Source organism: Mastigoproctus giganteus, chromosome 1, assembly GCF_048544385.1.
Source record: "Mastigoproctus giganteus isolate SK-2022 chromosome 1, ASM4854438v1, whole genome shotgun sequence".
Lineage (NCBI taxonomy): Eukaryota > Metazoa > Arthropoda > Arachnida > Uropygi > Thelyphonidae > Mastigoproctus > Mastigoproctus giganteus.
Window position 1 is genome coordinate 92179036 of NC_143575.1, and position 19855 is coordinate 92198890.

The window sequence follows — 19855 nt, forward strand, 5'->3', positions numbered from 1 at the left end:
TTCAGTACTCTGCGCATATGGATCGGCTACCTCCATCATGACATACAACGTACTTCAGCGAGCAAAGCAGCCCTACTAGCCGACCTTAAGACTCTGATTCCCAATCCTATTTACACCAAGGTAATCAATACTTTATGTTACCAGGCCGTCAGAGAATCAGATCGTTATTGTGCCCGACAGAAACGTAAGTTCAATACTTTAATTAATGAATCCCATCAATTTCGTCGCCAGCGTAATGCCCCTATCACAAATTGCACGGATTTCGTATTGAACCTAAGCAGCAAGTAGTTATTTGCAGAACAAATAAACTTATTGACCCTTGGCATGACATTTGCCGTTCTTCCAAAGCACCCACCGATCACCGACATCGCCTTGGGTGTGGAAGCAAGCTTATCACGCCTCCCAGAAGATGTAGCCAACACAATCCGCTTAAAGACTGCAGCAGTTCTACACCATGCTCGCCCCGTCTCTTCAAACCTCAGCCGTATACAGATTTCTACCCTCAAGGCACTGAAACGGGATACGTCCATCGTCATTCTACCGGCGGACAAAGGCCGTCGTACAGTTGTAATGAACCGCACTGATTACATGGCGAAAGCCTTACTGCTCTTACGAGACACTACCGTCTACAAACCCTTAACCGTCAACCCCAACAGGGCTTTGGAACGATGGGAGTCAGAGGTGAATATCCTCATCAACACTTGGCTGAAACAAGAGAAAATCACACAGTCAACCCGTAATCACCTCCGTGCCTCCGGGTGTCAGATCCCATGGTTTTACGGCCTGCCGAAGGTGCATAAAGAAGGCACACCTCTAAGACCTATTGTATCCTGCTGTGGATCACCGACTTACGAGCTGTCTAAATTTGTCTCGAGACTTCTTTCTCCTCTAGTTGGCAAGACCACCTACACTGTCTCCAACAGTGTTGAGTTCATAGAAAGGATCCGCACTATATCCATCTCGCAAGATCAAGTCATGGCATCGTCCGATGTCATATCACTCTTTACCTCCATCCTGGTGGAACTTGCCATCTCTTGTGCAAAACAACTCTTGGACAATGATGGAACCCTTAGCGACAGAACTAGACTGACGCCTGATGACATTTCCGCCGCCCTCAGACTGTGCTTAACAGGGGGTGCAATCATGTTTAATGACTCAATCTACCAGCAGATATATGGCACAGCCATGGGTTCCCCTGTCAGCTCGGTCACAGCAAACATCGTAATAGAGGAGCTAGAGGGACGTGCGTTTACACACGCACCAGATCACATCGCCTTTTGGTGTCGCTATGTAGATGATGTGTTCGTAGTCATCCCTAGAGACTCAGGTCAGCGACTCCTAACCCACCTCAACTCACTATCGCCCTTCATAAAATTCACGATTGAGCTGGAGTCAAACAACTCTATACCATACCTAGATACACTTGTCCGGCGCGAAGACACATGCTTGAAGACGACAGTTTATCGTAAGCCTATGTGTGCTGGCCAATTTACCAACTTCCGGTCAGCACACGCACGGGGCCACCTCCTCTCCACTGCCCGAACCTTGCTAAGTCACGCCTGGACACACTCCAGCACCGCAGATGAAAGGCGCAAAGAGGTCACCAGAGTCAAAGTAGACCTTACGAGGTGTGGCTACCCTATTGACGTCCTTGACAGGTGTGATCTACAAGCACGCGACAACATGACGAGTCATCCACGAGGGCATTCATCCCATACTACCCCAACTTGTCACAACAGATCGGTAGAATCGTAAAGTCACATGGGATAAAGTGCATCCAACTGCCAGGCAAGAAACTGCATTCTCTCATTTCCAACATAAAAGCACCTGTCCCCACCCTTCTACAGAGCGGTTTGGTCTATCGCATCTCTTGCCGTGACTGCACGAGCTGCTACTTTGGAGAGACTGGACGTCGACTCGAGAAACGCCTCTCAGAACATAAAAGGGCGATCCGTTTGGCAGATGTGGAACACTCAGCTATCGCCGAGCATATCTGGACAACCCACCACGACATCGACCCACACCGCGATGTCGTGGTTGTGGACAGGTCCCACCATTACCTAAGGCGTACCTGGTTGGAATCGTTAAATATAAAATGCTCGGACACCTCTATGAACAGGAACAGTGGTTGTCAAGTTAATCCCATCACAGAGTCAGTAATTCTATCCATAGACAAATGCTGGCCACGTCACCACCATACGTCACAGCCACAAACATCAACAAACAATTAACCACGCGCCTCACGCACCATCCTGGTAGTGCATCACTATTCTAACTGCCATTCAAGTATTTTAATCCGATGAAGGCTGCCACCCAGCCGAAAGCTAATTTTATGTATTGTAGTTTAATGCTCTGTGCAACAAATAAATTTTTTCGCAATATATATATATATATACACAAATATATATATATACATACATATATATCAACAAATTATATATATGTAACAGTAAACTATCACATAGTGATGTCAATCTCATTCTGTCAAACAGAAACACTCACACAAATCACAAATTCAAGTAGATCCTACTAATCTGAATTTCAAACCTGATTCCATTAAAACATGGGAGAATCTTAAAAATCATCTGTATTGACAGAGGGTAAAGGCTATAAGAGTAGATAAGATTTTTGCAAGTCATCAAAGACACAGAGAAGAATGATCCCAAACAAGAACTACTGAAACCAAGTGACGTGTTTTGATTTCTAGCTTTTCTATACATTTTTTAGTATAGATAATTTTTGTTTTTATTTTTAAATTTAAATATCTAATTAAAAACTTTAAATAGACACAGGATGTAAATATAAAAATATTTAAGTGTGGATATATGCAAACTACAAAAACTAGTCACTTTTACAACAAAAATTTTATGGACATCATTTGGAATCTCAAATTCAGGCCAGTATTCATTGTAGAGTTAGAATGCTGGTGAAACACACATTACATAATTAGGTCAGAAGAATCCCAAGAGTGAGTCCAGAGTACTCCATCAGTTAGACACTAACGCCATAATATGAGCAAAGGAAAAACTAAGAATACCCACTAGTAATTATGAAAAAAAATTCTAAAAAAAAGACATATAAAGGTTTAATTTTGAAAAAAAAAAATTATGACATTAGCATTCCCAAAGTCTTCCAGCCTCAGATCCCACTGCATTAACATAGCAATGGTGGCAGGGCACCTGACAGGCTCTCACACTTTTCAGGTGCCCTCACACTATGTTCACAACTATTTGGCTTTTTGGTTAAAGAATGCCATCGTACCAGAGAAGCGGTGACATTGTTTGTTGACAATTTTAAGTTACTTATTTTTCCTCTACTACTACTAGTTCAATAAATATCTAGTCTTACCCTAGTTGATTTTGAAAGATTCATTATTTGTTTTCTCATGTTAAAGGTGAGAAAAAGAAACTGGATATTCTCTCCAGGTGGCCACTAGTCTGCAGGAAGCAACATAAATAAAAATAATTTCATATTTCGTGGGATGTGAAGAATGGAAAATTTGAAATGAATGTTGAAAAAAACCTAAAAACAGAAGTAACTAATAGTATCAAATACATGATATATATATATTTTTTTTTAAAATAATATTTATATATATAATAAATAGAAATATATGTGCATTCCTGTGTCTGAAAAAATTTCATACATTTAACAGTCTTTTTAAATGGGAAAATGGAAGAGACTAAAAGACTAATTTTGTGTGTAAAACTTTTTTTCAGCAGAATTATTATTTTTTAAATAAAAGGTTTAAAACACACAGCATGTTTTAAAAATTTTAATTGTTTATTAAAACTTAAAAAAGTTACAATAAGTATTGTAATTCACTAAGAAAATATTTTCTTAAATAAATAAAATAATAAATAGAAATAAAAAATAATGAAAATTTTTTTCATTAAGAAAATATAAAATATTAGCACTTATTAGTTCAAACAGAACTCAAAACAATTTCCAAAAATTAAAAATTTATGAGCACCTGTAAGGTGCCCCGCCATTGGGTTTATTATAAATGTGGGTGCCGCCACTGCCAGGTTCACCAAGGATTAGCTCTTTAGTGAATACATTAGGTCAGACAGCTGACATTAAACAGTCATCAGATGCTTATTTTATTTGATAGTCTCTTTTTTCATGTAGACCAAAGGTGCCTACTATGAATTGCATGAAGATGATTTTGAAAATGATCACTAATACCATATTAAGTGACAGGACAAAACTGTGTGAAGAACATTTGTGATGTTTCAGGTTATGATTATCTAGCACTTTTATTACTTACAATACACAAGCATTAAACAAATACACAGAACTACTAGGCTCTCCTATCAATGTTATCAGTGCCGACATAGCCATGAGGGAGTTGGAGGCCAGTGCTTAGGTTTGGTTTGATTCTATAGTTCCCACCCATGTACGTCAAGAAAATATAAATATCAATGACATTTCCTCCACAATTCAACAGGATCACAAAACTAAGTTCCTGAAATTTGTGTTAATAGTTTAACATTTTAGGTGGTTTAAAATTTGCACTAGAAACTGAGTTTAATGAAATTCTGTACTATCCACTGATAGTACAGAAATAGTGTAGATGACTGACCTGAATATAAATGCTTCCATAATATGGGTAATTTTATTTATCCATTCGTGGGACAATTTGGTTAGCATTTACCAGAATCATTGTGCAGTTGGTATTAGTTGTGTTGGCACGTCCCCCTAAAGGTTATTACATTTGTATTAGCTTATCAATTTAGGAAGTTTCCAAATTCTTATAAACATATTAAATTTAGGGATTGAAATACCAGGGGTAATCTGATATTCTATATAATGTTGCAAAATACTGGGAGCTAAATGATTTTGGAATAACCAAAAAGAAAGTGCAAGAGGAATTAACACAGCTAAATGTAAATAAGGAACCTGGGGAAGTAAATAAAATAAAAGTAAATAAGGAACTTGATGTAATGAAATCTACTGAATTATATTAATGAAGAAGCAAGAGATATAAGAAAACCTCTGGAAATAATTACAGAGCATCCTTGAATTGAGGGGAGGCCCATATAGATAGGAGTTGTGCAAAAAATGTCTCTCCTGTTCACATGGGGAGATCAAAGGGCAAAATGAGTAATTAGAGATTTGTAAGCTTGACTTCTGTTCCAGAGAAAATAACCCAGTCAGTGGTTAGAGATGTGATACACGATCATCTTGAGAGAATGCAAGTATATGAATGTAGATTTGTTACGAGAATATCTTGCCTGATTAGTCTCCTATTGATGCAGCAACAAAGGAACAGAATGTAAAAAATAATTTTGACATCATATACTCAGATTTCACTGAAGTTTTGGACAGATTCCATAGAAACAGAGCTGTACAAATTGAAGCAGTGTGGCATTACTGCTATGGATGGTTGAGTAACAGAAGGCAGTGGGTAGTTATAAATGTCAACTGTTCTGTTTGAACAAATTTTTTAATGGACTCCTACAGGGTTCAGTGTTGGGCCCCCTTACTATTTTAAATATTTATTAATGATATTGAAGAAGGTATATTAAGTTTATTGTCTCAGTTTGCAGGAAATACAAAGTTTTCCAGGGTGGTTAATGACAGGAACCATGGTGTACTACAGAAATAAGACCAAGAAAAATTAGACAGGGGGGGGGGGGGCTGAGAAGTGGCAGTTGAGGTTGCCACATCTCATGCCAATTAGGTAGTACTACACTCAAGGTGGTGGAGAATGAAAGAAACCTAGGATTAACTGTAAGTACAATGTGATTTTCTCTGAGCAGTACAGGTAGGCTGCTAGGCCAGCTCAGGGGATTCTGTCAATGATATATACAGGAATTTTGCCAGTAGGGAAAAAAGAGATGGCTAACCTGTTATATAAGGAAATGGTTAGGCTGCATCTTATGTTCTGCATACAGGTCTGGAAGGCTTGGTTTAGGATGGACGTGGAACAAATGTAAAAAAGAACAACAAGATTAGTCAAGGTTAAAAAAAGGTACTTTTATCAAGAAAGATTTCATTTTGGCAACTTACAGTATCTAGAAACGAGGCACCTGTTAGGAGAGCTGACTGAAGTGTTTAAGGCTTTAAATGGATTGAGTAAACCAAAGGATGCAGCATCTCAGACAACACAAATAGGGATATATAAACTGAAATTGGTAAAGAATGGATGCAGGCTAGATGCGTGAAATTTTGCTTTTGGCCAGAGAGTGATTGATGGCTGGAACAAACTTTTATCTGGCACTATGGAAGTGGGCAGTATAAACAGATTTAAGAAGAATTAGATAAATTATTAGAGGGGCTTGGTAGATGAGATGAGATGTTTAGGTTTTTTTTTTTTTATTATTATGATGCTGCATAAGCTTCCTTCTTTATATCATTTGCTGCCACTACGAATACTGATACACGTATTTACTAATACTAAATTTATAAGCTAATGGAAGCATTATAATACACAATACTGATGGGTCTAGATGCAGACCAATGAAGTCTATCATCTTTCTGGTCAGCTTAAAAATATCATCATATAGTGTATATTTTGGGAAGTATTCTGGATCTTACAAAAGATTATTTTAAACATTTGTAATTTAATAATTAGTTTTAATAACATCTATAAAGATGACAACATCCTCTCTTCCATATAACTAAATTTGCCTTTAGCCAGCGGGTAGTTGGTTGGTGGAACAGACTTCCATCCCTTGTTGTGGAAGTTGATAGCCTAAATAAATTTAAGGCTCAGCTGGACAGGTATTTCAAATGAACGGAGGAGTGAAATGGAAGTTTTTTTTTTTTTCTTGACTGATGCGGCATAAGCTTGTTTTCTTGCATCATATGCCTCTACTAATGCTAATGCTAAATTTATTAATATGTATACGCTGATTTAAAAGTATAACCATTAACGATTTTTTTTTTATTTCTCAATTTCTGTACACTGATTTGTCATTTCTCAATTTCATTTATTCCTAATTTCTACAAATTTAAATGTTTTTTATGAAAATATATATCCAATACTTCTTTATTTAATTAAAATTGCAATTAAAAAGTTTAAAACGTTTCTGTTGCATTTTATTTAGAGATGAATTAACATTCACATATGTGCATTGTCAGGACTCACATACACTAGAGAATTCTGTAAAACTGGCGGTGAATCTGCTCAGCCACCCCAGGTGTGATCAAACAAATACTAATTTCATCAAAATATTGATCAGAATAACATCACAATAAATAAAACCCCAATAAAATACATAAGAAACTGATAACATAGCACAAAATATTGTGTGGTCAGAACAGATTATTGTTTTGTTATGAATATTTACCATCCCCTGGTCTATAACCAAAGCCAGTTCAATAAACTTGTAAACTTCTCGAACATCTCGCTACAAGGAAAGAAAAGACCACAAAATTAAGAAAATTTACATTTTTCAGTAAGCCAAAAATAAAAACTATAGTGAAAAAAAGAGCTATAGTAGTTTTAAAATTTATAAAAACTGCTATTAAAACTGACACAATTGGCTAAATTTTAATGGTATATATCAAATGAAATTTCAACGGTAACTGCTGAATTCAAACTTCTTTGCTAAATTATTCAGGAAAAATATAACATGACAGACAATGTTACTATTAAAAATATTTAAAACATTATGTAATTATTTACATTTGTATACTACAATAACAAACCTTATTATGTAACATACAATAATGTTTTGTAAATAATACAATTCTAAATAGTGGAATTTTTAAATTTATTTTTTTAATATTTAAATTTATTTTTATTATAAAGAAGAATTCAAATAAGCAGCTTTAATTTGTCTGCATTAAGAACTTTTGACTACTAGTGGCAAAAAACAAATTTCCCCTAACAGTTAAACAAGTCATTATCTTTTCCTATATCTCTCTCTATATATAAAATCCATCTGAACACTACTGTTATGAAGCTAAGAGTGGACTATTGAGCATGAACACTTTTTAGTCAATACAATGCAAAAGATGGAAAAGAAAACAAATGTATTGCTTCAAAGTATTTTATTTATTGGTGAAACAAGTATTTTTTATTTTAATTTTTCTTTCATGTTCTGAGTCTATCCAAATATCAGTTTTAGTGTAGAGTAAGAAAATTTGCCAAATTTCATTTACAATTTACCTTGGTGAAACAGATATTTTTATTATTGGCAGGAAATCCAACCGGCTACTTGTGTAGCAGGGGTTGGGTTTCCATCAATCTTTTCCTGTATCTGCTCACTCACCAGTTCACTGTGACCTGTTTATCAATTAATCAGTTTGATAATTGCATTCATTTAAGTTATAGATATGTGTCATGAATTGTTCTCCCCCTCTCTCCCTTCCACAGCTGCTTTAGAACACCTAAATTTGTGTTGCAAATTCTTTCAGTTTCCCTCCCCCAACTTGTATCCACAGCTATTAGGGATTATGCTCACAGTTGGCCATGGTCACAAGACCATGGCCAACTGTGGCCAAATTATAACTTGCATTCGTGACCAATGGATCATGAATGCAAGTTATAATATAGCCATAGCAGACAGTATAGTCACTTCGGTTGTTGTTGTACTTGGGGTTTTGGCACAAGCGCCTCTTGGGCAAAATCACGCTCCCCATAAATTCCAAGTTCAGTTTTTTTCTGTTTGGCATGTGTACAATGCTGATTCCACCAGTAATTATTATTAACTATATGGTGCAAGGAAGCCTGAGGCTTGTGCTGCACTAGCCAAAAAAAAAAAAAAAATTCCTGAGTTACCCTGAGAGAGAGTGAGTGTCAAAAGGGAATCACCAAGAAAGAGAAGAACGATGATATCCAGATCAGGACCCTGGGTGTGCCAAGCCTGTACCTACCAGATGTGAGCCCTAATTACTTTGTTTGGATTTTCCCTGAACAGATTTTGGCACTACAGAGGTAACAGCTTATAATATTTGATTAGATACTAATGTTCAGTGACATTATGGGCTGGGATTTGACTATTTCATTATCAAACTGGACACAAGAAACATATTCATTCCTGTGTGCCCTTATGAAATTTCCAAATAGGATGACACAGTGTAGGAGAGTTTACCCATGTTTGGAGCTTGCAGAGAGTCTGTAAGTGATCACTGTTCAGTGGGTTATCAAGAACAGACCATTCCACATTGGTATATATGGAGGGAGAACAGAATTGAAAGGTCTATTGCACTGATGAATCCTGTAGAAAAATGAATGTAGATAGGCTCACCAGCATTCAAGAGGGTAAGCTGAAAACCATCAAGAAGCATTTCTATTAGTTTACTTCTCTGGTCAATTGTTGGAGATCCCCACAGCAGATGATGAGCACTGAAATCTTCAAGTAAGCAGAACAGAGATGGTAGCTGGTCTATTAAATTTTCTAGTTCATCTGAGGAGAATGAGAAATTAGGAGGGATATATATTAGCATTAGCATTAGTAGAGGCATATGATGCAAGAAAGCAAGCTTATTCAGCATCAGCCAAAAAAAAAAAAAAAAAAAAACAACAACCACTACTCCCATTTCACCCTCAATTCGTTCGAAATACCTGTCCAGCTGAGCCTTAAATTTGTTTAGGCTATCAACTTCAACAACAAGCGATGGAAGTCTATTCCACAAACCAACTGCCCGCTGGCTAAAGGCGAATTTCCGCACATCTATCCGACATCCGTCCTTCCTCAATTTGAATTTATGCCCTCTCAGGTGATTATTCTGAGCAAGAGGAAGAATTCCATCGGCATTGAGCATGCTCAAGCCATTCAAAGCCTTGTACACCTCTATCAGATCACCTCGGCGATGCCTAGTCTCCAGGCTCTGTAATTTGCAAAACTTAAGCCTTTCTTCGTAAGAGCAACCCTTTGTTCCATTCACTAATCTTGTTGCCCTTCTCTGTACTCGTTCCAGCAGCTCTACATCCTTCTTGAAATGAGGCCTCCAGACCTGTATACAGTACTCAAGGTGTGGCCTGACCAATGCCTTATACAAGGGAATAATCACATCCCTGTCCCTGCTAGAAAAATTCCTGTATATCATTGACAAGACACCATGAGCTACTCTTGCAGCTCATCTGCACTGCTCAGAGAACTTCATATCTGCCTGCACAATTACCCCCAGGTCCTTTTCATTCTCTACCACTGTCAGCGTAGTACCACAGAGTTGATACGTTGATCTGGGGTTACTGTTTCCCATATGTAGTACTTTACATTTGTCAATGTTAAACTTCATTTGCCACCTCTCAGCCCATCTGCTCAACCTTTCCAGATCCTGTTGCAGCAGCATAGTATCAGTAGTGTCCTTAACAACCCTGCCAACCTTTGTATCGTCTGCAAACTTGGACATTAAGCCTGATACACCATCATCAATATCATTTATAAATACAGAAAACAACAATGGACCCAACACTGAACCCTGAGGAACTCCACTAATAACATTAGTCCACGTTGAGCAGTGTCCATTGATTACCACTCTCTGTCTTCTGCCACTCAACCATCCCTTTATCCATAGCAGCAATTTGCCTCGAATGCCACACTTCTCCAATTTGTGCAGCAGTCTTCCATGCGCAACAGTATCAAAAGCCTTTCTAAGATCCAAATATATAATATCAAAGTTATTCCCTGCATCCAGTTCTTTTGTGACTACATCATAGTATCCAATCAAATTGGTCAGACAAGACCTGCCCTTAACAAACCCATGCTGTGTCTGAGCTATAACTGAATTCTTGTCCAGATGATCCTGCAGTGCTTCTTTAACCAGTGCCTCCATTAATTTTCCTGGAACCGAAGTTAAACTAACAGGTCTATAATTACTTGTGTCAGCCTTTGATCCTCCTTTGTGAATTGGGGTTACATTTGCACATCTTCAGTCCATGGGTACCTCCCCTGAGTCCAAAGAAGCTCTCATAATTATGGCTAGGGGTTTGCTTACTTCCTTTGCTGCCTCCTTTAATATAACTGGATAGATCCCATCCACCCCGGGTGCCTTTTTTATGTTTATCCTCAACAATTTCTCCTCCACTTTCCTCTCAGTTATTAGAAAATCATCTAGCTCACTGCCAATGTTTACTTCACCTACGACATTCCCCTTCCTGAATAACTCCTCATGTGTGAATGTAGATGCAAAATACTCGTTTAGATTGTTAGCCACCTGAGCTGGATCCTCAACTGTTGAACCATCAACATCCAGTGGACCAATCTGATTCATCCCTTTCCTTCTTGAGTTTAAATAGGTAAAGAACTCTTTTCTGTTTTTCTTTGCATCCTTTGCCAAGGATTTCTCATAATCTGCCTTTGCCTGCCTAATCTCCTTTGTGACTTGGTTACAGACCAACTTATATCTATCATAGGCTTCCACGTCACCCATTAATTTGTATGTATCCCATGCATTTTTCTTCTCTGCCATATGTCTCATTAGTTCATCTGACAACCATTTAGGCCTGAACCTTGAACAATATTTCTTGGTTGGTATGTAAAGCCTGGTAGCTTCCAAGATTAGTTCCTTGAATGCTTCCCATTTTGAATTTGCTGTTGGTAACATCATCAGTTGGTCCCACTGTATAGAATTTAAATACTGTCTCAGACCAGCATAGTCTCCTTTACGAAAGCAAAAACCCTTCCCTTTACCTCTGATGGTAGTTACCTCCTTGAGTAAATCCCACTTCAGCACACTGTGATCACTGCCACCCAGTGGTTCATTTATCTGCAGATTCCTAATGCATGAAGAATCACTACTGATAATCAGATCAAGAGTATTACTCCCTCTAGTTGCCTCCCGAACATGCTGGTGTAGAAAACAATCATCCAATAAATCCACAAAAGCCTTGCTAGTGTGTGAGTGACCAACCCACAAATTCCAGTCAATATCTGGGAAATTAAAATCCCCCATTATAAGACTCTCTGATTTACTGGCCCACTCTATTTCCCTGTACAGTATCTTATTATACTCATCAGAGTCATTAGGCCTATAGCACACTCCTACTCTCAATTTTGATTTACCTATGCTTATGTCACACCAAACTGACTCAACACTGCACTGTCCAGCGATGTCAACTGGCTTCACTTCCTTGGATTTTATGTGTTTTTTAACTAATAGCATAACCCCTCCTCCCTTCCTATCCTGTCTATCCTTTCTGTAGACGTTGTACTCCCCAAATTCCAGTTCTGCATTCCTTATATCTGTGTGACACCACGTCTCTGATATCCCAACAATATCTGCCTTTGATGTTTTGAGTAATACCTCAAATTCATCAAATTTATTTACTAAACTCCTAGCATTAGTGTACACACAAGTATACATGCACCTGTTTCTATTCTTAGCTACCCTAACACAACCCATGTGTTTACTTGTACGGCAATGACTTCCAGCAGTCTCTGAAATATCCTGCATCTTGTTTTTCAGGCTTCTGCTCATTCCAATAGAAGCAGTGCAAGAATCTCTTTCACCTCTGCCCGTGGCTACTGTTAATCCATTAGTCTTTGTCTCCCCCCAAGCTAGCAGTTTTCCGACCCACCTAACACTGCCTCGATAGCATCAGCAAATATTCTTGCACCCTTTCTATTTAAGTGTATCCCATCCCTGTAGAAGCAATCTCTCCTGTTAACAAGTACAGTCCAGGCTGAAAAAAATTCTACCCCTTCAGCCTTGCACAATCTTTCCAGGGCCGAATTGATCGACAAGGCTCTCATCATATACTCCCTCCTATCGTGTCTGGGCAGAATTGCAGACACTTTTAAATTCAACCCTACTTCACGGCTTTTTTTCAACAGTGACCTGTACTTGTTAAGTAATTCCGCTGGTCTCCTACTCTTAATATCATTAGTGCCAACGTGTACAACTATATCACCTTTTGTGCCCTTAAAGGATGATATCTGCTCTACAACGTCATCAACCTTTGCCCCTGGCAGACATACCCTGGTCCTGTTCCAATAGATGCTATTGTAAGAGTAATACTAATTACACTGCACACTGCCACTACTTCAAAAGGAGTCTGAAGTGCAACATTTTTGGATGGAACACTGAAAGTGATGGTTGCAGTTTCATGGTTTCTGTTATTTTTGGTTTTGCTGTTGGATGTACATCAGCTGGAATGGTAATTGGGGTATTACTGGCTTGTTCCATTTTTTGTTGCAAAGGACAATGTTTGGATGTAGAGAGCAAGATACGTTCCCAATTGGTGTATTATATTTACTAAGCAGCCGCAGCATACATACACTTTGGCTTTGTTTTGATTATTTGTCTTCTCGCATCTGAATATGTGACTTTGTTCTCCACTTTATATTTCTGGATTTATTTTCCTTGCTTCCACAGTTCACATATTTTGGAGAACGTCATGTGATTACCATTACAATTTGGACAATGAGGAGTGGTAGCACTGCAATCAGATTGTTTGTTTGTGCTCCTTTGATCCACAATTAGGACATACTGCCTCACCTCAACATGCAGTTTGAGAGTGTCCATATTTTTGGCACTTGTAGCACCTGATGGGGTTCGGGATATAAGGACAGACACAGCAATGGAGATAGCCTGCTTTGACAGATGCTGGTAGGAAGGGGGAGATAAAAGTTAGAATTATGCTCGTTGTTGGAACAAGAGTACCAACTTTGAGTCAAGACTCTCCTTGCTTGAATAATGTGAATTCATGTAGCTCTTGGACAATTTCTTCCTATGATGCAGTTAATAAGTCCCATTCTGCAATTGCTCCCTTTAAGGAGTTTAGAGTGGCATGGGGAGTAACTTTTATTTGTTGTCCTCCAAAGCGGTCAGCTTTAATAGCTTTGCAAAATGTTGGGATTTCATGGTCTCTACCAGAAGATCCCCAAACTGGAGTCACTTTACTGATTTCGGTGAACCGCAGCAGACTCAATGCATATCTGCACAAGGAATGGAGATAATTTAATCAGAGGCTGGTCTAATAGAAAGTAGAGAGTGCAGAACGAGGAATGCTGGTATCTCCTCTTGAGTGGTTGTTTTCAACCTCTTGGGTTGAAAGTAATTTTCTTTGTCATTTGTCTCTAGTCTTCAGCTTGACAGCTCTAAAGGTGGAAACATAGTGTTATCCATCTTTGCTCCTTTTGGCCCTGGAGAGTGGACTTCTCCAAGGTTATTGGCCTCTGCCACAGGGAGGCAGGAGCAGTGCCACTAGAGTGACCAAGCAGTATAAAAGTTAGTACGTTAGTTTAAAACAGGGATCAGCAACCTTTTTTAAATGAAGAGCCATTTTTGATTTAATTAAAAAAAAAAAAATTCCAAAGAGCCACACCTCATCTCAAGCTGGGGGGGTGGGGGAATTTTTAAGAAATGGAATAGAATGGGAAGGTGTTTTATTAAAAAAATATTTTTTTTTAAATATTATTTATTAATACTGAAAAAAATTTAACAAACATCCAATTAGGTACCAATTAATGTGCCTTTTGCTGCTGAACTTCTTGAGTGAGTCTCTCACCATCAGGCGAGTATGCTGTAATTTTCATCTTTAAACATGCTGAGAGACTTGATTTGTTCTGACGGTTTCTTGATTTATTTTTAATATAGTTCATGTTCGCAAATATTTGCTTGCAGAAATACGTTGCTTGTCGTATATGTGGACTAAGAGTTAAACAGCCACAGTTACGCATTGAAAGAGCTGCATGCAGCTCGCGAGCCACAGGTTGCCGACTCCTGGTTTAAAGGGAAAAAAAGAAAGATGGTTTTCCTTTCTGAAACTTACTTACAGTTCATAAGACTGAGTTTAGTATTAATTAATAGGAATTTAAGAAAACTTTTACAACTGAACAAAACTGTATTCTTTGAGAAAACTCTACAAATCACTCTGAGAATTTGCTCAATCACTATAATGTTTAATGGGTCAGTCATCTCAGAATGTTTTCAAACCATCCTAAATATTTCTTTAGCTAGTTTTAGGACCAGTTAAGCAATGTTGCCAATTAAATTCACAGAAAAAAAACTATCAGCTTTATCCTAAGTTTGTTAGTTCAATAACTACTTCAGAATGTTTTTTATCTAAAACAGAAAAACACATCCACTCGTATTTTTTAGATTAGGTGAGAGAAAGTTGCCAAATAAATTCACAGGGAAGAATATAGATGGCAAAATCCCAAAATATGGTAACTGCTAGGATTTACCAATTCTGCTTGGTAAAAGTCTAAAATATCAAAATGTTCCACATTAATAGTTGATTCACTTTTCTGATTTTTAAACAAAGGCACAAGGTAATAATCAAGAAGCGTAGCATATGCTTCTTGATTAGACTGGAGTTCGAGCCCGTCACCACCAAATACGGAGGATGCGGAAAGAGCAGGGAATGACCACCGCATATTCCCCGAGCAATATGGCCTTAGTTGCTAATGCTCCTAAAAACCAAACAACAACAGCAACATATTCACTGCCTTCAGGAAACTGCTCATATGGGAGGAAATTATTACCCCATGCCCATTTTTAAACAAGAGCATGGGAAGATATATCTCCTAAATCATGCTTGGACAATCTGATTAGTGAGCACAAAGTTGTAGCTGGATGAAGAGAATAATTTCGACTTCAATATACTTAGATTTCATACTTTTGATACTCTTCAACACAACCAACTGTTGCACAAATCAGGGTACTATTACTAGTTTGGATAAAGGGATAGTTTGTGGTAGGAGCAGAAAGAAGTTATAAATGACCACTACTCTTCATGAACCAATTTTTGAGAGGAATACTGTAAAGTTCAATATTGAGCTCTTAGTGTTTTTAATGTTTATTAACGATGGTGATGTGTGCTCAAGTTTAATGTGAAAATCTGCTGAAGACAAAGGAAAGTAGGGTGGTTAATAACTTTAATCAAGGATTGCAACTTCTAGCAGATCTAGTTAAACTAGGCAGGCGGGCTGAAAAATGGCAATTGAGGTTCAATATTAATAAATGTAAGTTACTGCATTTGGATAAAAGTAATTCCACAATAATATACCATGTTGGTAACATGAAGCTCTAGGTAGGTGATGATAAAAAAATCTAGTAAAATGCAAACAGGTTGCCAGATAGGAACAAGGAGGTTATCATTGCATTGTATAAATCAGTGGTTAAGCAATATTGTGAACACTTCACACAGTTTGGAAACCTCATTTTAGGAAGGATGTAGATCTTTTGAAAAGAGCACAGAAAAGAGAAACAACATCAGTTAGGGGGGAAAGGTATTCTTATCATGAAAAATTGAGTTCTGTAAATTTTGCCATCTGAAAACGAGACATCTGTGTAATGACCTAATCAAAGTGTGTAAGGCCTATAAAAGGTTTGAATAAACTAGATGCTCATGACATATTTACTCTTTCTCAAGACTTAAAATGACAAAGGATGTCTACAGAACATATGGATATTTCTATTTAACTAAAGACAATCTGATTTTTAGAAGAAACTTTCACCTAGTACGGAGGAAATCAGTAGCTTGAAGAAATTTAAAAAAGGATTCGAGAAATTATTAGAAGGGATGAATAAATGGTTGGTAAAAGGATTTTTTGGCTGATGTCATATGTGTTTGCATCATTTTGACATTACTAATACTTCAATCATTTGATTAGGATATATGTCACAATCAACCACGAGAAAACAGCTTTTCATACTATTATGTGTGTCTATAACTTCTTTTTAAATTGTGAATTATTCCAAATTTCAGTTGTTGCAACTGACATGGGCAGATTTGAGGAAACACTGCAGCACAATTCTCCAGAAATACATATTTATTGGAAATGCAAGGTACCAGTTCAGGACTAAACATATTTTCCTGTTTCTTTGTATAGATTTATCATCTGGAGCATGAAGATAATCCTCAAAAATACTGAATTTCATCCATGCATTTGAATCGTTATAGGAAAAATCTTAATGTTCCTAAAAATTCATTCCATTATTTGTTGGTAATCTTGAAATCTGTGTTTCTCCCCCATTGGCATTTTTGTTTGCGGCTTCATCAGCATTTTTAATTAGCAATACTCTGACCATTTTTTAAAATTTATTTTAAATTTTTTTATTTCTGCTTCCTTCCGGTGCATTGAAGTATCTGTTCATTACAGCTACACATTTACTTCATCCAAACAATGCTTCACATACAAAATTAAGCATACTTTTAAATCAACCTGTCCAACTGTTTTAGGTAGCAGAATCTGTTATATCTAGATGTCTTGCAATGTATAAAGTTTTCATCCTCAGAATAAGAACATTTTCTAGAACAAACATAAAACAGTCTTATTTCATTCAGGATGAAAATATTTGTTTGGTCATAACTGCCAAACTCATTTTTGCTTCTGACCACTTCTTTCCAGTTTGCTGAAATCTGATGTTCTTTGCATATATACATATTTGCTTTGCTTAGTAAATTAATAAGAGGAGTTTACCTCAATATAGTACGTGGAACACTTCCGTATGGTACCCTCCAGAAATTAAAACGGAAAAAACGAAAAAATCGACAACTTACCGGTCCATTAAAGTAAAATATAAATAATTAAAGTAAAATATAAATAATTAAATAATCAATTTAACACAATTCAAAATCAATTCAAAACAATTAAAATTCAAATTAACGCAATTAAAAGAATAACGAAAATATTCAAAACGATCTTCCTTCCTCTATTTGCTTTGCATGCAAAGTGAGCCCCCTTTTAAATCAATCTGGCAGACTGTTTGAGGCAGCAAAATCTGCTATTCTGGAATTCTGCCAATATTTGAGGTCTTTATTTTCAGAATAACAGCATTTCTGGGAATATTTGAAGATTTGACATCAGGGATGGACTTTGGCCTAGGCAGATTAGGCAACTACCTAGGGCCCGTAATTTTTTGGGGTCCGTAAAATGGTTTTATTATACATTTTTTTCATTATTTTATTTTAAATAAATTTATAATCTATAATGTCACTATAGCTGATGAAGGTGGCTGCTGCTGCCGAAAGCTCCTGTATTAGTGGTTCTAGTGATTTTAAACAACTTTTATCACTTTTAATTTTATATATTTTATTGAATTTTATAATGTTCTGCTTGTTTCATGCTGATCAATCAAAGCATCTTTGCACACCACGCTATCTGGTGAATCATCGTGTATACTGTGCCAGGCACGGTATACATGATGATTCACCAGATAGCGCTAGTTGCACATTGATTAGGTAGATTTAGTTACTTAATCAATGCCTCTGTTGTACGTTGGTATGACCTATTTGATTTAAGTTGGCAACTTCAATAATAGAGTTCAAATGTATTTTTATATTTAGTAATAGAAGACCTTTTTTAACCCATTCAGCTGTGTTCTCCATTTCAATTTCTGAAAGGTGGTAACCCTAGGTGGGACCCGAAATGAGAATCTTGCTTAGGGCCCAATTTTTCCTTAGTCTGCCACTGTTTGACCTGCACATTTTTCAACTGCAACATATTTTTTTATTATTGTATTTAACAAGTTGTTTTAAGAGATTAATACAAATTGGGAAACCACCTGTCATAAAATACACATTTTTGATCAAATAGAAAAAATGTTATCCTTTCAACTTGCTTAACTATCTTTTCATGAGTGTAAATAGTGGAAGGCTTGATTTTTCAGGCATATTTAACAGGATAGCAGATACAGAAATAACAGTAAAATAAATTAGACCAAATTGAAAAAAAAAAAACATGTATAGCAATGCCTCGCTTAACACAGCTTCAAATGGCATAGGTTTCAATATAACATGGTTTTCAATTAAGTCGAAAATTTACTGTACATATTAAAGCTCATTCAATAGCCTAGACAGGTACTATACATATATGCTGTGTTGTCGTATGTATAGTACCTGGCTACAACAATGCAGCATACATGTATAGTACCTGTCTAGGCTATTGAATGAGTTTTAATATGTACAGCAAATTTCAACTTAAGCTTAATTGCAGTACAGACTGCAATTAGAGCAGTCTGTTGCACGTTGCAGTACAGACTGCAATGTGCAACAGTGTTCAGTATTCTTAATTCCATCCTGATGAGACGACATGATAGTTTTTCAAACTTTTCATTTCAAAATTTATTTTTTGCCCCTTTAAATATGATCGAATATATATCTGCATCTTGGCTAGAAATCACTGCCAACAACATGCATTCTGTTTGTCAGCATGTTTTGCCCCATTTGGTAAAATGATTTCACTGATTTTGAATCGTAAATTAGATAAGTTCTGAAGACATTGCGAAGGTCGGAAAAGAATTGGGATTCGAAACTTTGGCCACTGCCAATGTACGTGACTGCATTGACTCACATGCAACTTAGATGATGCAACTCTCCTTGAAATTGACAAGCAAACTGCATATGCAGAAGAGGAACACAATTCTGAAGTGGATAACACTGAAGTGCCACCAAAACAATTTTCAACGGAAGAACTGGAGAAAGTTTTTTGGGGGGTTGACATGGCCTGCGAGGTGATTAAGAATGGAGATCCGAATGTTGAACGTAGCATCAAGATATGGAAAATTTTACAAGATGGGTTTCGATGCTACAAAGACTTGTATGCCAAGAAAAAGAAGAGACAGCAGCACTAGACTTCATCATCGAAATACCTAAGTAAACAACCACTTTTTTAAAGCTTTTTTTTTTCATCTCGCATGATATTACCTTTTCATTAATAAAATATTTGTAATATTTTTTTAAATTTCAAATCTTTTTAATTGGCTATCAAGTGCAAATTGTTTATAGATTTATTATAATTTGTTTGTAGACTGTTTCTCTGGTATGCATTCAATTAAAACCCATTATAATTATACCTCAATCAGCATGGTTTCACATAACACAGAATAGTTTTGGTACCAATTATCAGTGCTATGTGGGGTATTGCTGTATATGCAATCTGTCAGTTTTCAGCACAAGTACATTTTGTACATCCGTGCAAAATATACTTGTGCTGAAAACTGAAAG

General features: G+C 36.9%; 1 protein-coding gene across 10 annotated transcripts in view; it reads right to left on the reverse strand.

The window, feature by feature from the left end:
- Nucleotides 1–19855, reverse strand: part of LOC150090991 (disintegrin and metalloproteinase domain-containing protein 11-like) — a 1161948-nt gene that overhangs the window by 773824 nt on the left and 368269 nt on the right. For all 10 annotated transcript variants that reach the window (XR_016546962.1, XR_016546963.1, XM_090373761.1 and 7 more), the window contains one exon: nt 7299–7358. Coding sequence is in view for 8 of the 10 variants with exons in the window: in XM_090373761.1 (XP_090229887.1) it covers nt 7299–7358 (60 nt within the window). In the remaining 2 variants the exon portion in view is untranslated. The remainder of the gene's footprint in view (nt 1–7298; nt 7359–19855) is intronic.